General features: G+C 37.8%; 1 protein-coding gene across 5 annotated transcripts in view; it reads right to left on the reverse strand.

Annotated features, from left to right (window-relative positions):
- The window catches only part of TTBK2 (tau tubulin kinase 2), a 172989-nt gene that overhangs the window by 71874 nt on the left and 79865 nt on the right, over positions 1-21250 (reverse strand). For all 5 annotated transcript variants that reach the window (XM_063698503.1, XM_063698502.1, XM_063698501.1 and 2 more), the window contains 3 exons: positions 20634-20707; positions 10201-10341; positions 8176-8280 (listed from right to left, as the gene is read on the reverse strand). In XM_063698503.1, coding sequence (XP_063554573.1) covers positions 8176-8280; positions 10201-10341; positions 20634-20707 — 320 coding nt within the window. The remainder of the gene's footprint in view (positions 1-8175; positions 8281-10200; positions 10342-20633; positions 20708-21250) is intronic.

Below are 21250 nucleotides of genomic sequence, written 5' to 3' on the forward strand. Positions count from 1 at the left end.
GAATATATGAAAGTCTACTATGAATCTTTTTCGGTAAATAACGTTTCAGAGGTTGTACTTTTGTTCATTACCTGACATGACCCTTCAGCTAACATAGAATTTTTTTGTGTTATGTAATTTTGCCCAATTATTTTCATTCCAGTAACTGTCAGAATGAAAATCTCCAGACTTATTATCACATTCTGCAGCCTAGTCCACAGTTGGGCATCTAGACTTCTCCCTGATGGATTCTAGCCAAGACAAGCCCAGGAGACTCTTTCTACTTAAGAGTTTCCCCTGCCTGGCTCTGACCTTACTTCTACCATAGAAAGACTGAAATAGAGAAAACAGAAATCAGCTGTTTAGAGAAATCTTGACATAAGTAGTCAAAGAAATAATACCAGTTTGCATATCTCATCTAATTCTAATAAGAAAAAGAAATAATGTCAGATCAAGGAAATTCAATGAACTTATTTAATGTAGTAAAGACAACTCAAACCCAATTGGGGAAAAACAGTCACATATGCAAATGATTCCAATTTAAAGCAGATTATAATGAATATCATTAGTGAAGCACAATGAAATATAAACACTCGGGACAGGTAAAGATTAGTTCCATGTAGTAGGAGAGAGGAAGGACAAGTCTTAGGAATAGGCAGCATTTTACTGGGTCTTGAAACAAATAATCTCTTGAAACTTCCTCAATTGATGGCACTTCAGCAATATTTATCAAAATTGTAAATGCATATATTCACTTTGTCTCACAATTTCACTTCTGGAAATCTATCTCACAGATATACTTGCATTTGTGCAAAAATAGTGGATGTACAAAGTCAGTCACTACCATCAGTGTTTGTGATAGCAAAAGATTTTGTGCAACCTAAATGTCTGCCAATAGGAGACACTGATTAAATAAATTATAGTATGCCCAAATAATGGAATACACTCTGAAGCTGCAAAAAAAAAAAGGGGTCGGGCCAGGCACAGTAGTTCATGGCTATAATTCCAGAATTTGGGGAGTGTAAGGCAGGAGGCTCACTTGAGGCCAGGAGTTCAAGACCAACCTGGGCAACATCATAGTGAGACCCCCATCTCTAAAAAAAAAAAAAAAAAGAATTAAAGAATTAGCTGGGCATGGTGGCACACACCTATAGCCCCAGCTACCAGGTACTTGGGAGGCTGAGATGGGAGAATCCCCCAGCTATTTAGGAGGATGTGGCAGGAGGACTGCTGAGCCATGGCTGTAGTGAGCTGTGATCGTGCCACTCCACTCCAGCTTGGGTGACAGAGCGAGACCTTGTCTAAAAGAAAAAAAAAAAAAAAGAATGAGGAAGTTCTATATACTAACATGGAAAGATCATCTACATACACTGACAAGTGAAAAAAAGAAAGGTATACAATGTATATCATGCTACCTTTTGAATCAAAAAGGGAAAATTAAGAATGTTCATTTGTATTTGTTGTATGTGAATAAAGAAATTCTGGAAGAATATATTAAAGAAACTAATAACAGTACAGCTACCTAAAGGTGAATGTAGGGAGTAGGGGGAAGAATCAGAGACAGTATAGGAAATGAGTAGATTTGGAATAGGCAGAGGTGAAATGGAGATTTATTTCACTGTTAACTTTTTAATTTATTTTCAAGTCAGGTTTAATTTGCTTTACTTTTAATTATTGAGGTATCATTTACTTACAGTAAAATTCATACTTTATGTATACAGTTCTATGAGTTTTGACTGACATAAAGTCATATAACTACCATCACAACTAAGATATCAAATATTTCCATCACTCCAATAAGTTTCCTTAATGCCCCTTTGAGTCAATCCCTCCCACCCCTAGTCTCTGACAACCAATGATTTGGGTCCCTTGTCAGCACTTAGCATTGTCTGGTTTTTGTTTTAACCATTCTAACTGGTAGGCAGTGGTATCTTGCCAGGGTTTTTGTTTTTTGTTTTTTGTTTTTTCGGTTTTTTTTTTTTGAGACAGAGTCTCACTCTGTCTCCAGGCTGGAGTGCGGTGGCATGATCTCGGCTCACTGCAAGCTCCACCTCCCGGGTTCACCCCATTCTCCTGCCTCAGCCTCCCAAGTAGCTGGGACTACAGGGTGCCCGCCACCACACCCAGCTAATTTTTTGTATTTTTAGTAGAGACGGAGTTCCACCGTGTTAGCCAGGATGGTCTCAATCTTCTGATCTCGTGATCTGCCCACCTCGGCCTCCCTAAGTGCTGGGATTACAGGTGTGAGCCACCGTGCCCAGCCTCTTGCCAGGGTTTTAATTTGCATTTCCCTAATAACTAATGATATTGACCATCTCTTAACATGCTTATTTGCCATTTGTATCTCTTCTTTGATAAAATGTCTATTCAAATCTTTAGCCCATTTTTATTGTGTTGTTTTCTTTTTATTGAGTTGTATGAGTTGTTTACAGATCTTGGATATAAAACCTTTATCAGATGTGCGTTCTGCAAATATTTTTCCCCATCTGTGACTTGTCTTTTCATTTGCTTAACAATGTCTTTCAAAGAGTGTAAGTGTTTAATTTTGATATATTTTTAATTCTTTAATTTTTGCATCACATGAATATATTATCTATTTGAAATTTATATTTAAAAACATTTTGAAAGAAAAAGAAAGTAAAAAAGTGAAAGTATTTAACAATCTATGAGCATATTTTATTTGATACCTAGATATTCAAATGAAAACAAAAAAGAAAAAATAAACCGGGCCTTGAAGGGCTGACAGAATTACAACAGAAAAAATGAGATGCATTTTAAGTAAAAAGAACATGGTGAACAATGCAAAGAGGGAGGAAAGTACTGTTGGTGTTAGAGAAACAAATCTGATATGACTGCAGCAGACCATGAGAGAAAAAAAAACAGAAAAATAGGTTGAAGTCAGATTAAGGAAGGACTTAAATGTCAAATTAAGGTCTTCTTTAATTTGGTTTATAACAGTAGGTAATTGGAATTCATAAAATATTTTTAAGCTGGAAAGTAACAATTGAGAAAATGCTCTGGATGGATGTTGACTCTGGTGGAAGTATAACAGATAGCCTGAAAGGAGAAGACAGAGAGATGAGTGAGGAAACTATTTTAACAATTAAAACAAGAAACAACAAAATTAGTACAAGGACAGAAGCAGTGTGAACGTAAAGGAGGGAATATATGTTAGAGACGGGATGAACTCCTAGGAGAATAAATCAAGAAAGAAGAGAATGACTCTAGGAATGAGCCCTGGCCTATTGCTAACAAAAGGGAAAGGATCAGGGGAAAAAATGCAAGGAGAACTATGTAATACAACTACTCCCAATGGAATTAAGAAAATATCTCAAATTCAGCTAAATTCTGAAATACTAACAGAGAAAAAAGACTTTAAACATTTTTCTTATGTAAGTTACTACAATCCTAGGCACTGGAAGTTTCAGGTGAATGGTTAGGAAGGGAGCAACAGGAGAAAACATATCACTCCAAGAGCTTAGACACAAAGGGCCAGTGTGAGACGCCAGCTGAAGGGCTGAAACTGGGGAATGCCTTAAAAGCAGGATACATACAAAAAATGAACAGGCAGATTCAAATCATTAGGTAAACAGAAGTTCAACTATGTAATTATGAATCAAAGTGTTGCATATATATATAGTTTAGGACTTCTTTGCCCCTCACAACCCTACTTAATGTAACTAATACATCTTAAAGGTGATAAAGAGTAGAGGCTGTCAAAACCAACTTCGTAAACACCACACTGGTATAACAGATACACTCCATCATTCCCTCTGTAATGCCTTCTGACTGATGGTCCTATACCACAAGATTGGTAAATAAATATACATTTATGTTTTGAGGAAGTTCCTTCGTGGTGATAGAATAGTTTTGTATCTGGATTATGGTGTTGATGTCTTAGTCCATTTGTACTGCTACAAAACAAGCCTGCCCAACATGTGGCCCAGGATGGCTTTGAACACAACACAACACAAATTCATAAACTTTCCTAAAACATTATTTTTTGTGTGTGATTTTTTTTTTTTTTTTAGCTCATCAGCTATTGTTAGTATATTTTATGTGTGGCCCAAGACAATTCTTCTTCTTCCAATGTGGCCCAGGGAAGCCAAAAGATTGGGCATCCTTGCTATAAAGGAATACCTGAGGCTGAAAATTTATAAAGAAAAGAGGTCTGTTTGGTTCGCAGTTCTGCATGCAGGTTGTACAAGAAACATGGCACCAGCATCTGCTTCTGGTGAGGGCTTCAGGCTGCTTCCATTCATGGTAGAAGGCAAAGCAGAGGAGCCATGTGCAGAGGTCACATGGTGTGAAAGGAAGCAAGAAGGTGGGGGAAGGTGCCAGGCTCTTTTTAACAACCAGCTCTCATAAGAACTAACAGAGTGAGAACTCACGACCCCTCCACTCCCAAGGGAGGGGAGTGATCTATTCATGCGTGATCCATCCCACGACCCAAACCCTGCCCATTAGGCCTCACTTCCAGCACTGGAATCAAATTTCAACATCAGATTTGGATGGGACAAATATTCAAACTATAGCAGTTGGTTATATGAATCTATACATGTGATAAAATTTCAAATACCACCCCTCCCCCACCAAAATGTGCATGTTGAACCTGGTAAAATCTAAGTCTGTACTTGAGTTAATAATATTATACCAACATCAATTTCCCAGTTTTGACAATGTACTATGATTATGTAAGGTATTATCACTGGAGGAAGCTGGATGAAGGTACACGGTAACTGTACTATTTTTGTAACTTCTTATGAGTCTTAACTACTTGAAAACAAAAAGACTTAGAAAACAAAGAAAAATATAAAAAATGCTTAAAGTAATATGTCATGATTCTTCATCCTTAATGAATCTTTTCAATTAACAGACCAACTACTATTACATATTGATCAGCCAACAGGGTATTTACTGTGATAATAGAACAGTATCTGTTATGATGAGAACTCGTAGACACAAAGGGAACGATGTACACTGGGGCCTACTTCAGGATGGAGGGTGGGAGGAAAGAAAGGAGCAGAAAAAATAACTATTGGGTACTAGGCTTAGTACCCGGGTGATGAAATAATCTATATAACAAACCCCCATGGCATGAGTTTACCTATATAACAAACTTGCACATGTGCCCCAAACCCAAAATAGAAATGAAAAATAATAATAAAAAAGGACAACAATATACATCAAATCAGGGGAAAAAGCAAATAATAATAATAAAAAAATAATAAAAAAGCAGAGGAGGCCAGGTACGGTGGCTCACACCTGTAATTTTAGAACTTTGAGAAACTGAGGCAGGAAGATCACCTGAGCCCAGTAGTTTGAGGCTACAATGGGTTTGATTTTACCACTGCACTGCCGCCTGTGCAACAGAACAAGACCCTGTCTCTTTAAATAATAATAATAAATGTAAAAAGCAGAGGGAAAGGAATATGAGAGGGAAGAGGGAGAGAGGCACTGGATAAAAAAATTAGAAGTAGATTGGGTTAAATTTATAAGCTAAACATGAAGGCCTGTTGTGGCAGCTATCTGCATCTGCTCCCTAACTCCAAAACAAGTACCCTCAAGATCTGCAGAAGAGAGAAGAAAGAAAACAAAGAAATTAGTTAACACAAAATATAGAATGGAGAGTATGTCAAGGGCTGCACTGGCTAATATGATAGCCACTTAAAATTAATTGAATTTAAAATTCAGTTCCTGGGCCTGAGTTCAGGTGTGGTGGCTCATGCCTGTAATCCCAGCACTTCAGGAGGCCAAAGAGGGTGGATCCCTTGAGGTGAGGAGTTCAAGACCAGCCTGGCCAACATGGTGAAACCCCATGTCTACTAAAAACGCAAAAAGAAATTAGCTGGGTGTGGTGGCGGGCGCTTGTAGTCCCAGCTACTGGGGAGGCTGAGGCAAGAGAATCGCTTGAACCTAGGAGGCAGAGGTAGCAGTGAGTCGAGATGGCGCCATCGCACTCTGGCCTGGGCGACAGAGCGAGACTCCATCTCGAAAAAATAAAATAAAATTCAGTTCCTCATTTGCTCTGGCTACAATCCAAGTGCTCTATAGCCACATGTAGCTAGTGGCTACCATATAAGACAGTACAGATACAGAACATTGCTATCATCATAGTAAGCTGTATTTGTCAGTGCTGCTTGAGGAAGAAAAAGGGATATGATCAGGAAAGGACCCACAGCATGCTTCTAAGATGGTAACATGCCATTTCTTAACCTAGATGGAGGCCAGTGATGTTTTGTTATTCTTCCTTAATTTTTTAATGTTTTTTACACTCTTTTGGAATATATATATATATAGCAAGACAAAATAAACAAAATCAAAATACAGATTTCTGCAGATAACATGACGGTATACTGAGACAATCCAAACAACCAATTCAAGTTTCCTAGCAATAAATAAATAATTGTACATATGAAACAAATCTACAATGGGAACTTTTGATTTTACATTAGTAGAATATGAGAAAATTATTTCAACCACAATCCAAAAAAGTATGACATTACCTTTTATTTTTATATTTATTTTTTATTTTACATTTATTATTAATTTCATCAAACCAAAACTTTAAAGAAGGAGACAGATCCCAAAACAGACAGGAGCTGAGACCAAATAAGACTTGGTCTCATTTGAATCCCATACGGAGACCAAATAAGTCCATTTACGATATTGACAGAGTGACATCAATGCCTTACGGTTTTATTGCTAAATTAAGTTTGGCCTAAAACTGCCTCTGTACATGTTTTATGGCTGGCCTAGAGGTACTGATGGTAACCTAACTTGATGTGTAAATAGACTGTAAACTACTCTTGTAACAAATAGCCAAGTCTCAGCCAACCACATCAGCCAACTGTTCAAAACAGATTCAAATAAAGCAAATGCCCAGCTATAACCAATCCAGCTGTTTCTGTACCTCACATTTTCTGTACTCATTTTACTTTTTATGTTCATACATGTTATCTGACCATGTGACAGCCCCGGAGTCATTCTGAACCCATTCTTATTCGCGGGGCTACCTGATTCATGAATCATTCTTTGCTCAACTAAACTCTGTTCAATTTAGTTTGCCTAATGTTTTCTTTTTAACAAACCTAAAAGCCCTATCAAAAATAGAGGTTGTGGTAAAGTGAACTGGGAGGAAATTCACTGAACATACAGCTTAGAGAATAGCTGGGCAGGAGAGAACTAGCGGGAAAAGATAGCTGAAGGACCTGATGTCAGAACAATGATCAAACACTGACTTCAGAAATGATTCCATTTTAGAAGCCACAATTTGATTAAATTAGTCAAGGTATTTATGCCCCCAAGATATTGTCATAAACAATAAAGTAACTGGCCTGCAATTAGTGAAGTTCAACAGCTGGATGTGGCCAAGGAAAGAGCAGAAGTGAGCCTTACTGGTACCACTACCATCACAGTATAATTGTGGTCATACCCAAAGACGCATCTCCCTGAAGAGCAACAGCAGAGTCTTAATACTGTGTGTATGGTTGGCAGGGAGGGAGGAAGAACGGAATAGATTTCACTAAAATGATCCTGTCAGACACTAAACAAAAAATAACGACAAGCCCTAGAAGGGGGAGACCAGTACCCAGAGTTGCTGTAATATATTACCTAAAATGCCCAGTTTCCAACAAAAAATCATGAGGCATGCAAAGAAACAGGAAAGTATGACTTACACATAGGGGGAAAAAGGCAGGCAACAGAAACTGCCTGTGAGAGTGACCAGATATTGGATTTAACAGAAAAAGATTTCAAAGTAGCCATTATAGATATGTTTTCAGAAATAAACGACAGCTTGATTAAACAAGTAAAAGAAAATGTGATGACAGTGTGGCACCAAATAGAGAATATCAGTGAAGTGGATATTTGGGAGTGGAATAAAAAGTACAATAACCGAAATAGAATTATAGTATGTAAAAAGGGTCTCATACTGCAAAAATGACCCCTAATCTCAAAGGGTCAATGTGTGTTCTTACTATAAGACCACTCTAAATCTCCCTCTAATATACATTTTTTGAAGCCACAAATTTCAACAATAAAATTTATTATCATTCTATAATTTAATCATTAAATGTATATGCCACTTCTTAGATAACATCCATTAGGATAAATAATTAGCATTGTTTAAAAAGTGTGATACTATAAATACCAGGGTAATTATCAAATATTTGATAATAATATGAAAAATCTTACTGGTCTGACGTCACCACAGGAATTGGTAAATTGTCGAGCCAAGCCAAAATCAAGCATGTAACATTTTCTACAGGTACTAGGAAAGCGACCCATAGCGAAGTTCGACTAGAAAAATAAAGAAGGAAAATATATACATTCTTATAATACTTAGTCCTTACATTTTATCATTCTTACATTTTAAGTCTTCTTCTATTTAAGCTCTATATAACACACATGTTCCAAATATACTATTCTAGTAAATGATGTTTAGTGGTATTAAAATATGATTTAGTTTTGGGTTCTATTAGTGCCTAATATCAGGTAAACTTTGAGCAAAAAAGGATGTAAATGACTAAGGTTACACACAAGACAATATTAACTAGACTTGGAACTCTAAGTTCTTGAAATTCTAGTCTAAGTTAATGCTTAAATGACAACCCAATCCCTACTTTTTAAAATAGGAGAAATCAGAGATGGACCAAAAAAAAAAAAACCCCCGTAGAAATTTAAAAGAATTTCCTATAAGCAGCCAGGTGCGGTGACTCACGCCTATACTCCCAGCATTTTGGGAGGCCGAGGTGGGTGGATCACGAGGTCAGGAGTTTGAGACCATCCTGACCAACATGGTGAAACCCCGTTTCTACTAAAAAAAAAAAAAAAAAAAAAAATACAAAAATTAACCGGGTGCGGTGGCGCGCGCCTGTTATTCCAGCTACTCAGGAAGCTGAGGCAGGAGAATTGCTTGAATCCAGGAGGCGGAGATTACAGTGAGTCGAGATTGCGCCACGGCACTCCAGCCTGGGTGACAGAGTGAGACTCTGTCACAAAAAAAAAAAAAAAAAAAAAGATTTTCCTATAAGCATCATAAAGCTGAATTTCACTAAGTCCAAAATTAAGATACAATTTATAGAAACATTTCAAAACAGACTTAAGGAAAATACACTTTGTATTCTTCCCCTAATGAAAATCAGTGTGATATTAAATGACCACAAATGCAAAGATGAGTATGTAAGTAAGAGGACTTGTGACGGTAAAAGCCAAATTGTTACCAGAATTGTTAGTTTTTTTTTGTTTTGTTTTAATATTGTTCTACTTATGGGCTTTCTGATAAAAACAGAAACTCTTCCAATTACCATAGTTCTCAAATAATGATGCATAGAAATAGACTGACTCTACTACGTTAAATTTAGTTAGCATTTTCATGTAGGCTAATTTTAGAAGTCATGTAACAACTGACGGTTATACTTTTCAACTGTACCAACATATGATACATTTATAGTAAATATGGTATATCAGAAATGGGTCATTTCACCTAATGAACAATCAAACACCAAAAAGGACAAAAAAGCCTATTTCACACTTATGGAAATGACAATTTCTAAGACAAACAGATTAGCAAATAAAAACCCCACTATATTTCCACAGTAGCAGTCAGGAGAAAAATAAGGTCTTTCACAACTGATGATTTCTTATAATTTTTGACTTAACAAATAGTTCAAGAACACAGTATGAACAACTAAAAGCAACATATATAGTTTTTTAACCAATATATCTATAAAAGAAACCAGGGAATAATGCCAACTTAGGCATAAGATTAAGTAACTGGCAATGTTAGCACACATAATAATAGTCAAACATAAAGCTTTTTAAGAGACGGGGTCTCACTATGCTGCCCAGGCTGGAGTGCAGTGGCTATCCACAGGAGCGATCATAGCTCACTGCACTCTCCCTCTCCTGTACTCAAGGAATCCTCCTGCTTCAGCCTCCTGAGTAGCTGGGACTATGGGCATGTGCCACTGCCCCAGTCTCAGTTTTTATTTTCATTGTATGAGAAAAACTCCTGAAAATAAGTTGTAGTTGTAATTATCACTTAAAAAAATTAACAGGTAAGTTATATTTTTGCTTCCAGGTCTCTATTGGAATGAAAAAATTACCTTGTATTTTACCACAGCAAATACACAAAGCTACATTTGTAATTTATTGTGTCCCATCATAACATTAAAAGTATCAAACTCATTCTGTGCTCTGGATAGAAAAGGTCCCTACCGGTTTGATGTCTCGATGCAAGAATCCCACAGAATGAATGCTTTCAATAGACTCCAAAATCTGTCTACCCAGCCGGAGAGTAGTACTAATTGTGAATGTGCCTCGGGACTGGCTACGGCGAAGATCTGCCAGATTCCGACCCTATGGAAATCAAATAAACACTTTCAAATACAGTACTAAAACTATAGTATAAGAGAAGACTGGGAAACTACTCACTTACCATTAAAAGATGTTTTCAGCAAAATAGCAAGAATTTTTTTTTTTTTTTTTTGAGATGGAGTTTCACTCTTGTTGCCCAGGCTGGAGTGCAATGGTGCGATCTCGGCTCACTGCAACCTCCACCTCCTGGATTCAAGCGATTCTCCTGCTTCAGCCTCCCGAGTAGCTGGGGTTACAGGTGCATGCCATCATGCCCAGCAAATTTTTCTATTTTTAGTAGAGACAGGGTTTCACCATGTTGGTCAGGCTGGTCTCGAACTCCTGACCTCAGGTGATCCACCTGCCTCAGCCTCCCAAAGTGCTGGGATTACAGGCATGAACCACTGCACCCAGCCAATAGCAAGAATTTTACCCAAATTGTGATCCTCTCACTCAACAGATCTCTTAATCATACGAATGTTTCAGACAAGTTTTAGAAAAACCAGATTTTTAGCATATCATGTTTCTGATTCATCATGTTTCCCTTTATCTCTGAAGTCATAAGAAAAAAGTCTTGATTATTTAAAATATAAGTAATCAAATATATAATTTATATTATTTACATGTATATTTATTTATTTAAAATATGTGATCAGGCCAGGAGCGGTGCTCACGCCTGTAATCCCAGCACTTTGGCAGGCTGAGGTGGGCGGATCACGAGGTCAGGAGATTGAGACTATCCTGGCTAACACGGTGAAACCCTGTCTCTACTAAAAATACAAAAATTTAGCCAGGTGTGGTGGTACGTGCCTGTAGTCCCAGCTACTCGGGAGGCTGAGGCAGAAGAATCACTTGAACCAGGGAGGCGGAGGTTGCAGTGAGCCAAGATCACGCCACTGCACTACAGCCTGGGCAACAGAGCGAGACTCCATCTCAAAAAAAAAAATGTATATATATATGTGTGTGTGTGTGTGATCAAGTATATAGAATGCATATACATACAAAGGGCACTAATTCCTCATTACTGCCTAACATATATTCTCATACAAGCTACTTAACTTTCTTCAATCAGTTTCCTCATAAAAACAAGCTAATAAAACCTACCTCACAGAGCTCTGTGAGGATTAAACAAAACCTATATTTAAAGTTTTTTTGTGTGTTTTTTGTTTTTTAAATAGAGATGGAGTCTCGCTATGTTGATCAGACTGGTCTCAAACTCCTTGTCTCCCATTTCAGCCTCCTGACACGCTGGGATTACAGGTGTGAGCCATCATGCCTGGCCCCATATAAAGTTTTTAGAATACTGTGTGGTACACAACAGGTACTCAACATATGCTAACTATTGTTATTATGACCAAACATTATATGACAAACATTCAATTTACTTGTAGAAGTATATAAAAGCAATGAATACATCCAGCGTCTGCCATTCATGATTGCACTGAAGCTTCACAGTACTCTAAATAGAAGCTGTTCCTGTGTCTGTTTTACAGATAAGGAAACTGAGGTTCGAAGAGGTTAAATAATGTTAATCTGTTAATGTAAAGCTGTTTTCCAAATCTAACTCTGACCCCAAAGTGCTCTTCTTTTACAGTCCTCTTTCACAGAGCTTTTCTACAGACTTTTTCATGATGCTGCTCCACCAAGGTTCCTTGCTGCTTAGGTAACAAACCAGTAATCTGAAAAGGAGAGCAGGACCATGGCCCTGCAGCACTACCTCCCAAAGACTGGCTCTCCTATCGCAAGGGGATTTAAATATCCCAATCTATTCCCACAATTTTATAATATATCTTTAGGGGTACTATGTGACTAATATCATCACTTCATCTAAAGACAATTGATTCACTTTTGAAAAGTAATAAACTCTTAGATTAATATCATTCAAAATAAAATATGAAGTACTCCTCAAGTAACAGTTTAAAAGTTACAGTAAAGTCAGGATCCTTTCATACTTCATATCTTCTTTTTAAAATGCAGCTTTCTCATAATATAAATTAATTGGGATTTACCATAGTTATTATTTTTAATGGAAATTTGTTGTTCCCTGCACCTGTAGCAAACGTTAAATAAGTGACAATCTATAGCAGTGAACTGTATAACCACGAGAGTACCTAATAACTTTTACTAGCATTCCAATAGTTTTTTCTTCAAAAATCAAAATTGTGATGCCGAAAATATACCTAATATTGAAATTTCATTTGTAAACAGCTTTCACCACAAAAACTTTCAAAAGGAAATCAATTAAATTTTATTTATGACATTAGTAATACTTTAAAAGATTTAAATATTTTAAAATATAAGCCTAACATATCAACTCACAAAATCTGAGAAGGTAAACACAAAACTGATAAGAGTATGGGGTAAAGTGTTATTAACATGGTAAAAACATGCAGGTACCCACTAAATTATACTTTAAATACTGCTAATGAATTATTATTTGTTACAAAGAAAAACTGAAAACACCCTATACAATAGTCCATGGTTATACATGGTTTTACTTTATCCATGGTTTTACTTTGCTGGTTTCAGTTACCCACAGTCAACCGTGGTCCGAATATATTAAACGGAATATGCCAGAAATAAGCAGTTAATAAGTTTTACTTTACAGGCCATTCTGAGTAGTGTGATGAAATCTCATACCATCCTGCTCCGTCAGGCCCAGGACATGAATCACCCCTTTAGTCCAGCGTATCCACATGTTGTTACCTGCCCATTAATCACTCAGTGGCCCAATCAGTTACCCAGATGTCCAGGGTTCAGTATGATCTGTGGTTTTAGGCATCCACTTGGGGCCTTAGAAAGTATCTCCTCAGATAAGGGGGTACTATTGTAAGTACATTAATAAGTGAATAGTTACATCAATAATGGTACAGTCATCTTACTGACTGATATGCAGTCATTCAAAAAATGAAGAATCAAGAACTTATGAACACAAAGAAGAAAACATCAGACACTGGGGTCTACTGGAGGGGGAGGATTGAAGGAGGGAGAGGAGCAGAAAAGATAATAGTGGGCACTGAGCTTAATACCTGGGTGATGTAATATTACATACAAAAAAAACCCATGACACATGTTTATCTATGTAACAAACCTTCACATGTACCCCCAAACCTAAAATAAAAATCTTTTAAATAAAATAAAATGTCACAAGCCACCACATTTTGTAAAAAAAAAAAAAAAAAAAAAAAAAGGAAGAGGACTATATATAGTAATGTGGAATGAATAAAAGAAGCAAGTTCATTTCTCTATAAATTTACAAGATCTCAATAAAAATGCAAGTGAATTGCTAAATTGAAGACATGAAACATACCCAAAAGGAGAAAAAATAATATAATGAACCTTCATGTATCTACTGGTCACCCAGAATTAATAATTATCAATTCATGGCCAGTCTTGTTTCATCTATTATTCACCTCCCCATCCATATCCTCTCCCCTCCCACCCACATGTACTGAATTATTTTCATGTAAATTCTAACCATATAATTTCATCTATATACATTAAAAAGTGTAGGCCAGGTGTGGTGGCTCACATCTATAATCCCAACACTTTGGGAAGCCAAGGCAGGAGGATCACTTGAGCCCAGGAGTTCAAGACCAGCCTGGGCAACATACTGAGACCTCATCACTACAAAATATTAAAAAGTTAGGGCCAGGCATGGTGGCTCACATCTGTAATCCCAGCACTTTAAGAGGCCAAGGCAGGCGGATCACGAGATCAAGATATCAAGACCATCCTGGCCAACATGGTAAAACCCCGTCTCTACTAAAAATACAAAAATTAGCTGGGCCTGGTGGCAGCGCGTGCCCGTAGTCCAGGCTACTCAGGAGGCTGAGGCAGGAGAATCACTTAAACCCGGGAGGTGGAGGTTGCAGTGAGCCGAGATCGTGCCATTGCACTGCAGCCTGGGCGACAGAGAGAGACTCTGTCTCAAAAAACCAAAACAAAACAAAACAAAATTAGCTGGGCATGGTGGCACACACTTGTAGTCCCAGCTACTCAGGAAGGTGTGGTAAGAGGATCACTTGACCCCAGGAGGTAGAGGCGGAAGCAAGCTGTGATCACTCCACTGTGCTCCAACCAGAGCAAGACCCCATCTCAAACAAAAAAAAAAAGGGGGGGGGGGTGTATAAAAGGAAAGAGATAAAAATGTAAGTAGAAGTTATTAGCAATTATATCATTGTAAATTTGAATTAGAAACATCGATATGAACCATGGCATACTTTCCCATTTTTTAAAATGTATTTCTTAAATCCATCCACTTGAAAAGAATTAAAAATAATGACCAACCCACTTTCAACAGACACCCACATCATCTAGAATTTGGTCTCTAAACATCATTTCCCATTAAAAGGAGCCAAGGCTTAACAGAGAAATGGCTGATTCCAGATCTGGAGTATGAAATATACAGAATGAGTCTGGTACTCAGTGTTGCACCAAAAAATAAGGATGCTATCAAAGACTGCTGCAGCCTAGTCCTAACAAAATGAATCCAGATCCAACATGAAAGAAGCCCCTGTAGCAAAAGATGAGACAATTTGAATATTAAAAAAACCGTAGGCCAGGTACCTGTAATCCTAGCACTTTGGGGGTTTGAGATTAGCCTGGCCAACATGGGGAAACCCCATCTCTACTAAAAATAAAAAAATTCGCTGGGTATGGTGGCATGAGCCTGTAATCCTAGCTACTTGGGAGGTTGAGGCAGGAGAATCACTAGAACCCAGGAGGTAGAGGTTGCAGGGAGCCAAGATCGTGCCACTGCACTCCAGACTGGGCAACAGAGTGAGACTCCGTCTCAAAAAAATAAAACTGCAATAATTGAAAGACATCAAACATGTTAAATCCATGAATTTATGGATTTATTATATAGTTATATATTTATTATGTGTTTATATTAGGGAACCAATTCATTATTCTAAAAACTGATAAATAAAATAATCAAGTAGTAGTCCTGCCTTTCCTATATAAAATATACTTGAGGATAACCTAATAGTGAATGTAGTGCTTTTGAAGAAGAATTCTAGTTAACAAAAGAAGAATAAAATGATAGAACACTGTATTTGCAACCCCCATTAAAATAATGGATGATGATTACAAATGGGTTGATAAAACCATTAGGAGAAAAACCACTGGTAACTTTAAAATGGATGGATCAGACTGACAATGCCTCAACTCACTGACCAATCTTAACCTCACTGAAAGACAGACAACCAGATACTGCCTCCTGATGTGATTCAAGAGGAAGCATACAACCCACCTCTGAAGTATCCTTGCAAAGTAAAACTGGAATCTTATATAATCATCAATTTATAGAAAATACAGGGGACAGAAATACATATTAAAGACAACCACAAGGAAACAACCAGCAAAATCCAGAATATGGTAATGTGTGCATGTTAAATTCCTCCATTTTTGTCAATAACAATAAACACAATGAAAAGAAAATTGCAAGAAAATAAAAGACAGAGGGTGAACCAATTGACTAAAAGAGGCTTAAGAGATAAGCAATGTGTGAACCCTATTTGGAACTCAATTCAAATAAACCAAATGTAAAAAAAAAATATTTATTAAAGAGATGGACGATCATTGAAACTGAAGATTGGTTTGATATTTGTGCTATTATTAAGGAATTATTATTAGGCATTGTGGTTACTTTAAGAAAAAAAAGAGTTCTTGTCTTCTAGAAATGTATATATAGATAAAATGTGCCTTGGATTAGCTATTAATTTCGGGAGGGACAGGAGAAAGAGAAAACACTTGAAACAAGATTAGCCATATACTGATAGTTGTTGAAGTTGGGTAATGAGTAGATGGGTATAAATTATACTATTCTCTCTACTTTGTGTATGTTTAATTTTTCCCATAATAAAAAGCTTTTAAAAGGTAGTAGGTGTTAGGCAATCTAGATCTACAGTTGTACTGGTTACAGCACTTGAAAAAATGTTTTGCACCTCTGTAGTTGATGTACTTATCACAATATATCACACTTTGGTTATACTAAAGATGCTCATATAAAGCTTCAGTGGTGACAAAATATTAGGTGAGACCTGGCCAAGGTCTTGCAAGGGGAATTCAGAAAAAAAAAATGTGTACAACTGCTTGAGCTCTGTGAGATTTTAAAAAACATTTTAATGGCAAATAGAATTTCTACAACAGAGATAAGGTTGTTCCTTAAAAATTTTTAAGGCAGATATTATGTAATTGAATCAGCAGGAGGAAAAGAACAAGTTTATCTTAAGAATAATGAATTTGTGGTTTTTAGAATAAATTAGGACTCTCTGTGGGAAGATGAATACATGGAGGAGACCCAGTAGTTATCTTCCATATGTCAAATAAGAGAAAATATGCTCTAGTGGTTATACCAGCTTTAGCCTAATCCCAAATCAAGTCAGCCACAAACTGTACAGATGGGAGTTTAAATGGGTTAACTTTCTTGTGACAGGAAAAAAATACAGCATGCAATTCAAATGGAAAAGTTCTTAGATAAATCCATAGGAACTTGCCAAAGGCCACAAAGGTCATCATTGCCTAATATACACCAGCCTCTTAGGTTTCCCAGTACCAGGAGCCTTCCCATTTACAGAAAGTCAGATTTAGGTAAGCACAAGAATGAAAATGAATATATGCTAAGACTCAGAAAGACTCTGCAGACTAAAGAAAAAAAGCTGCTTTATATAATTCTCCAGTCAATAGTAACCTGAGACAAAACAGTTTTCTCTTATTACTGCCTAAAGAATACTGGGTTCAGGCTTCCACCAAGCTTTAATACCCATCAAGTAGGCTAGTACCAGACAAATCACAAACCTCCTTGAGACTCAGCTTCTCCATGTGCAAAAGAGGGATAAAACTTGTTCTCTCTTCCCCACAGGGGTATAATGAGGATCAAATAAGATGATAAATCCAGATGAAAACTATAAAATGTCACACAATAAGTTATATTATTACTAGCCAAAATGAGAGAAAGCAGGATCCAAATTAATGATCTAAAAAGGTTCAGAGGCTGGGCGCAGTGGCTTACGTCTAGAATCCCAGGGCTTTGGGAGACCGAGGCGGGCAGATCACCTTAGGCCAGGGGTTCAAGACCAGCCTGGACAACATGGTGAAACCGTCTCTATTAAAAATACAAAAATTAGACAGGTGTGGCGGCGCGCACCAGCAGTTCCAGCTACACCGGAGGCTGAGGCAGGAGAATCACTTGAACCTGGGAGGCGAAGGTTGCAGTGAGATGAGATCACGCCACTGCACTCCAGCCTGGGTGACAAAGCGAGACTCCATCTCAAAAAAAAAAAAAAAAAAAAAAGGCCAGGCATGGTGGCTTACGCCTGTAATCCCAGCACTTTGGGAGGCCGAGGTAGGTGGATGACTTGAGGTCAGGAGTTCGAGACCAGCCTGGGCAAAATGGTGAAACCCAGTCTCTAATTAAAAACATAAAAATTAGCCAAGTGTGGTGGCGTGTGCCTGTAATCCCAACTACTTGAGAGACTGAGGCACAATAATCACTTGAACCCAGGAGGTGGAAGGTGCAGTGAGCCGAGATTGCGCCACTGCACTCCTGCCTGGTGACAGAGTGAGACTCTGTCTCAAAAAAAAAAAAAAAAAAAAAGGTTCAGGGATAGCTGCTTAAGGAAATAAAACTAGGCTGGCTCAAGAGTTAGTGAATCACATGACTCAGAAAGACCTTAAGATTATAGTCTACAGAGGTTAGTATCTTTAAATCTAAATGAAATCTGAAGGATGGCTGAGGGAAACAAGAAAAGCCTCCTGATGAGAAGAGAAAGCATTTAGGCCAGGATCTATGTCTCTAGAATCACTGTTATTTAGATAACTTGAAAGAAAATAAAGAAACCTGCTGGGCACGGTGGCTCACACTTGTAATCCCAGCACTTTGGGAGGCTGAGGCAGGCGGATCGCCTGAGGTTAGGAGTTTAATGCCAGCCTGGCCAGCATGGTGAAACCCTGTCTCTACTAAAAATACAAAAAGTAGCCAGGCGTGGTGGCGACTACCTGTAATCCCAGCTATTCCAGAAGCTGAGGCAGGAGAATCGCTTGAACCCGGGAGGCGGAGGTTGCAGTGAGCCGAGATCGCACCATTGCACTCAGCCTGGGTGATAGAGCGAGACTCTGTCTCAAAAAATAAAATAAAGTAAAATAAAATAAAGAAACCAAATGCCCAAAACAACGTTTGCTTAAGATGAAAAGAAATACTGAGAACTCTAGATCTAGGCAGCAAGATCAAGATGAACCATGGTTTTTAAACTTTGAGGGTGACTATAGTTCAGGGTGTGTGTGTGTGTGTGTGTGTGTGTGTGTGTGTATGTGTGTGTTTTCAGGGTCAGAGGTAGTGTCAGAAAAAATAGAAAGGTTTCCCTCTTCTCCCCACTATAGCCATTATTCCAATATTCTTTTTCTGAATTTCTTTCCTGTGCTCCCTCAACCTAACTCCACTACCATCTAAAGAACAGGGAACAGGCCGGGGGCAGTGGCTCACACCTGTAATCCCAACGCTTTGGGAAGCCAAGGCAGGCAGACCACCTGAGGTCAGGAGTTCAACACCAGCCTGGCCAACATGATGAAATCCCATCTCTACTAAAAATACAGAAATTAGCCGGGCATGGTGGAGCACAGCTGTACTCCCAGCTACTTGGGAGGCTGAGGCAGAAGAATCGCTTGAACCTGGGAGACGGAGGTTTCAGTGAGCCAAGATTGTACTACTACACTCCAGCCTGGGTGACAGACCAAGACTCCGTCTCAAAAAAAAAATATATAGGGAACAGAGTTATGTTACTGATGAAAAGAAAAAGAAAAAGGAATGGCATTTCTCCTCTATCTCAACTACTGCTTAAAGTTTCAAGTAGACAAGACTTGCTATGGTTTTTTTCTTTTTCAATATTTATTCTAGGTTCGGGGGTATATGTGCAGGTTTGATACATGGGCAAATTGTGTGTTGCTGGGGTTTGGTGTGGAAACGATTTTGTCACACAGGTAGTGAGCATAGTATCCAATAGGTAGTTTTTCGACCCTCATCCTCCTTCTTTGCTCCACCCTCAAAGTAGGCCCTGGTGTCTATTGTCCCCCTCTTTGTATCCATGTGTACTCAATGTTTAGCTCCCACTTATCAGGAAGAACATGCAGTATTGGGTTTTCTATTCCTGCATTAATTTGCTTAGGATAATGGCCTCCAGCTGCATCCATGTTGCTGCAAAGAACATGATTTCATTCATTTTTATAGCTGTGTAGTATTTCATGGTATACACGTACCACATTTTCTTTATCCAGTTCACCACTGATGGGCATGTAAGGTTAATTCCACTTGTTTGCTATTGTGAATAGTGCTGCAATGAACACATAAGTGCATGTGTCTTTCTGGTAGAATGATTTTATTCCTTTGGGTATATACCCTGTAATGGGATTGCTAGGTTGAATGGTAGTTCTGTTTTAAGTCCTCTGAGAAATCTCTAGACTGCTTTCCACAGTAGCTGAACTAATTTATATTCCCACCAGCAGTGTATAAGTGTTTCCTTTTCACCACCATCTCACCAGCATCTGTTATTTTCTGACTTTTTAATAATAGTCATTCTGACTGGTGTAAGCTGGTGTCTTACTGTGGTTTTGATTTGCATTTCTCTAAAGATTAGTGATGTTGAACATTCTTTCATATGCTTTTTGGCCATATATATGTCTTATTTTGAGACATATTTTGGTGTGGAGGTGGGGTAATCTTGGAAGTAGGTTCCTGATAAAAAGGATGAGCTGGGACCCCTTCTTCACCTTCCTTGCTCATGTGCATACTTACTTGCACTTCCAACTTCTACTATGGAATGATGCAGCAAGAAGTCCCTTGCAAGATGTGGGTCCCTAGATCTTGGATTTTCCAACCTCCAGAATGGTAAGAAATAAATATCTGTTCTTTATGCATTACTCAGTCTTGGGTATTCTGCAGCAGCACAAAACAGACTAAGACAATACTTTAGAATACAAATGGAAAACTGGAACCCCTAAGGTAATGAAGGGTGGAAGGGGCAAGATTCACATTATATCCCCTCATCCATGCAGGGATCGAAAACTGCAAAGATGACAATCAGTAAAGATACAGGTCAACTCAAATAGCGGACAAAGACAATTATTTCATTTTTGGAAAATCTGTATCAAGTCTATTTAAATACAGTTCCATCTGCATAGTATAAAACATTCTCACATGGTACTAAGATTGGTGTTACTTTTTATTCATATTCACTGTAATTGTATACTTTGATCAAAACTGAAGAATTTAAAGATACATTTTCAAGGTAACCTACCTGCAACTGCATGACCACATAGTTGAATCGATCATTCCTCCCACAGCCAATAAATCTACAAACATGGTCTTTCCCTGGATAAAAAAAGAAAACAGTGGAAAAGAATATACTATGGTTTCTCTTAAAAAATTAATAATTTGCTTTTCTGTATAGTGTTTTATGATTGAATATAAAATACATCTTGAGAACCTTAAGGATAGAAAACTTATATTATTCAAATTTTCTACCTACCTCTTCTCCTCCCAGGCACTGTACTATTCCTTTGTGTGGTCAAATAAATGATTATTTGAATGAATAAATAAACAATATATGAATGAGGAAACAAATGTATGGTAACTTATTTAGGGAGGAAAAGATTAAGTGGTCAATTCGGATCAACCTGCCCAGATACAATACATATGAAGCCACAGAAGAGCAATAAAAAAGAACTATGTTAGGAATATAAACCCTGAATTTCAGATATGTTATGGTACTCATTGTTATGACTTCAGCAAGACACACAATATTTCCGGGCCTCACTGATGTGGATTAGCCCAGTGATTTTCAACCTGAGTTCCATCTGAGAAACCCAAAAATGTGCTGGCTGGGGCATAGAGGGGAGCAGGGGTACAGCAGAA

This window comes from Gorilla gorilla, chromosome 16 (genome assembly GCF_029281585.2).
Source record: "Gorilla gorilla gorilla isolate KB3781 chromosome 16, NHGRI_mGorGor1-v2.1_pri, whole genome shotgun sequence".
In the NCBI taxonomy this organism is placed as follows: domain Eukaryota; kingdom Metazoa; phylum Chordata; class Mammalia; order Primates; family Hominidae; genus Gorilla; species Gorilla gorilla.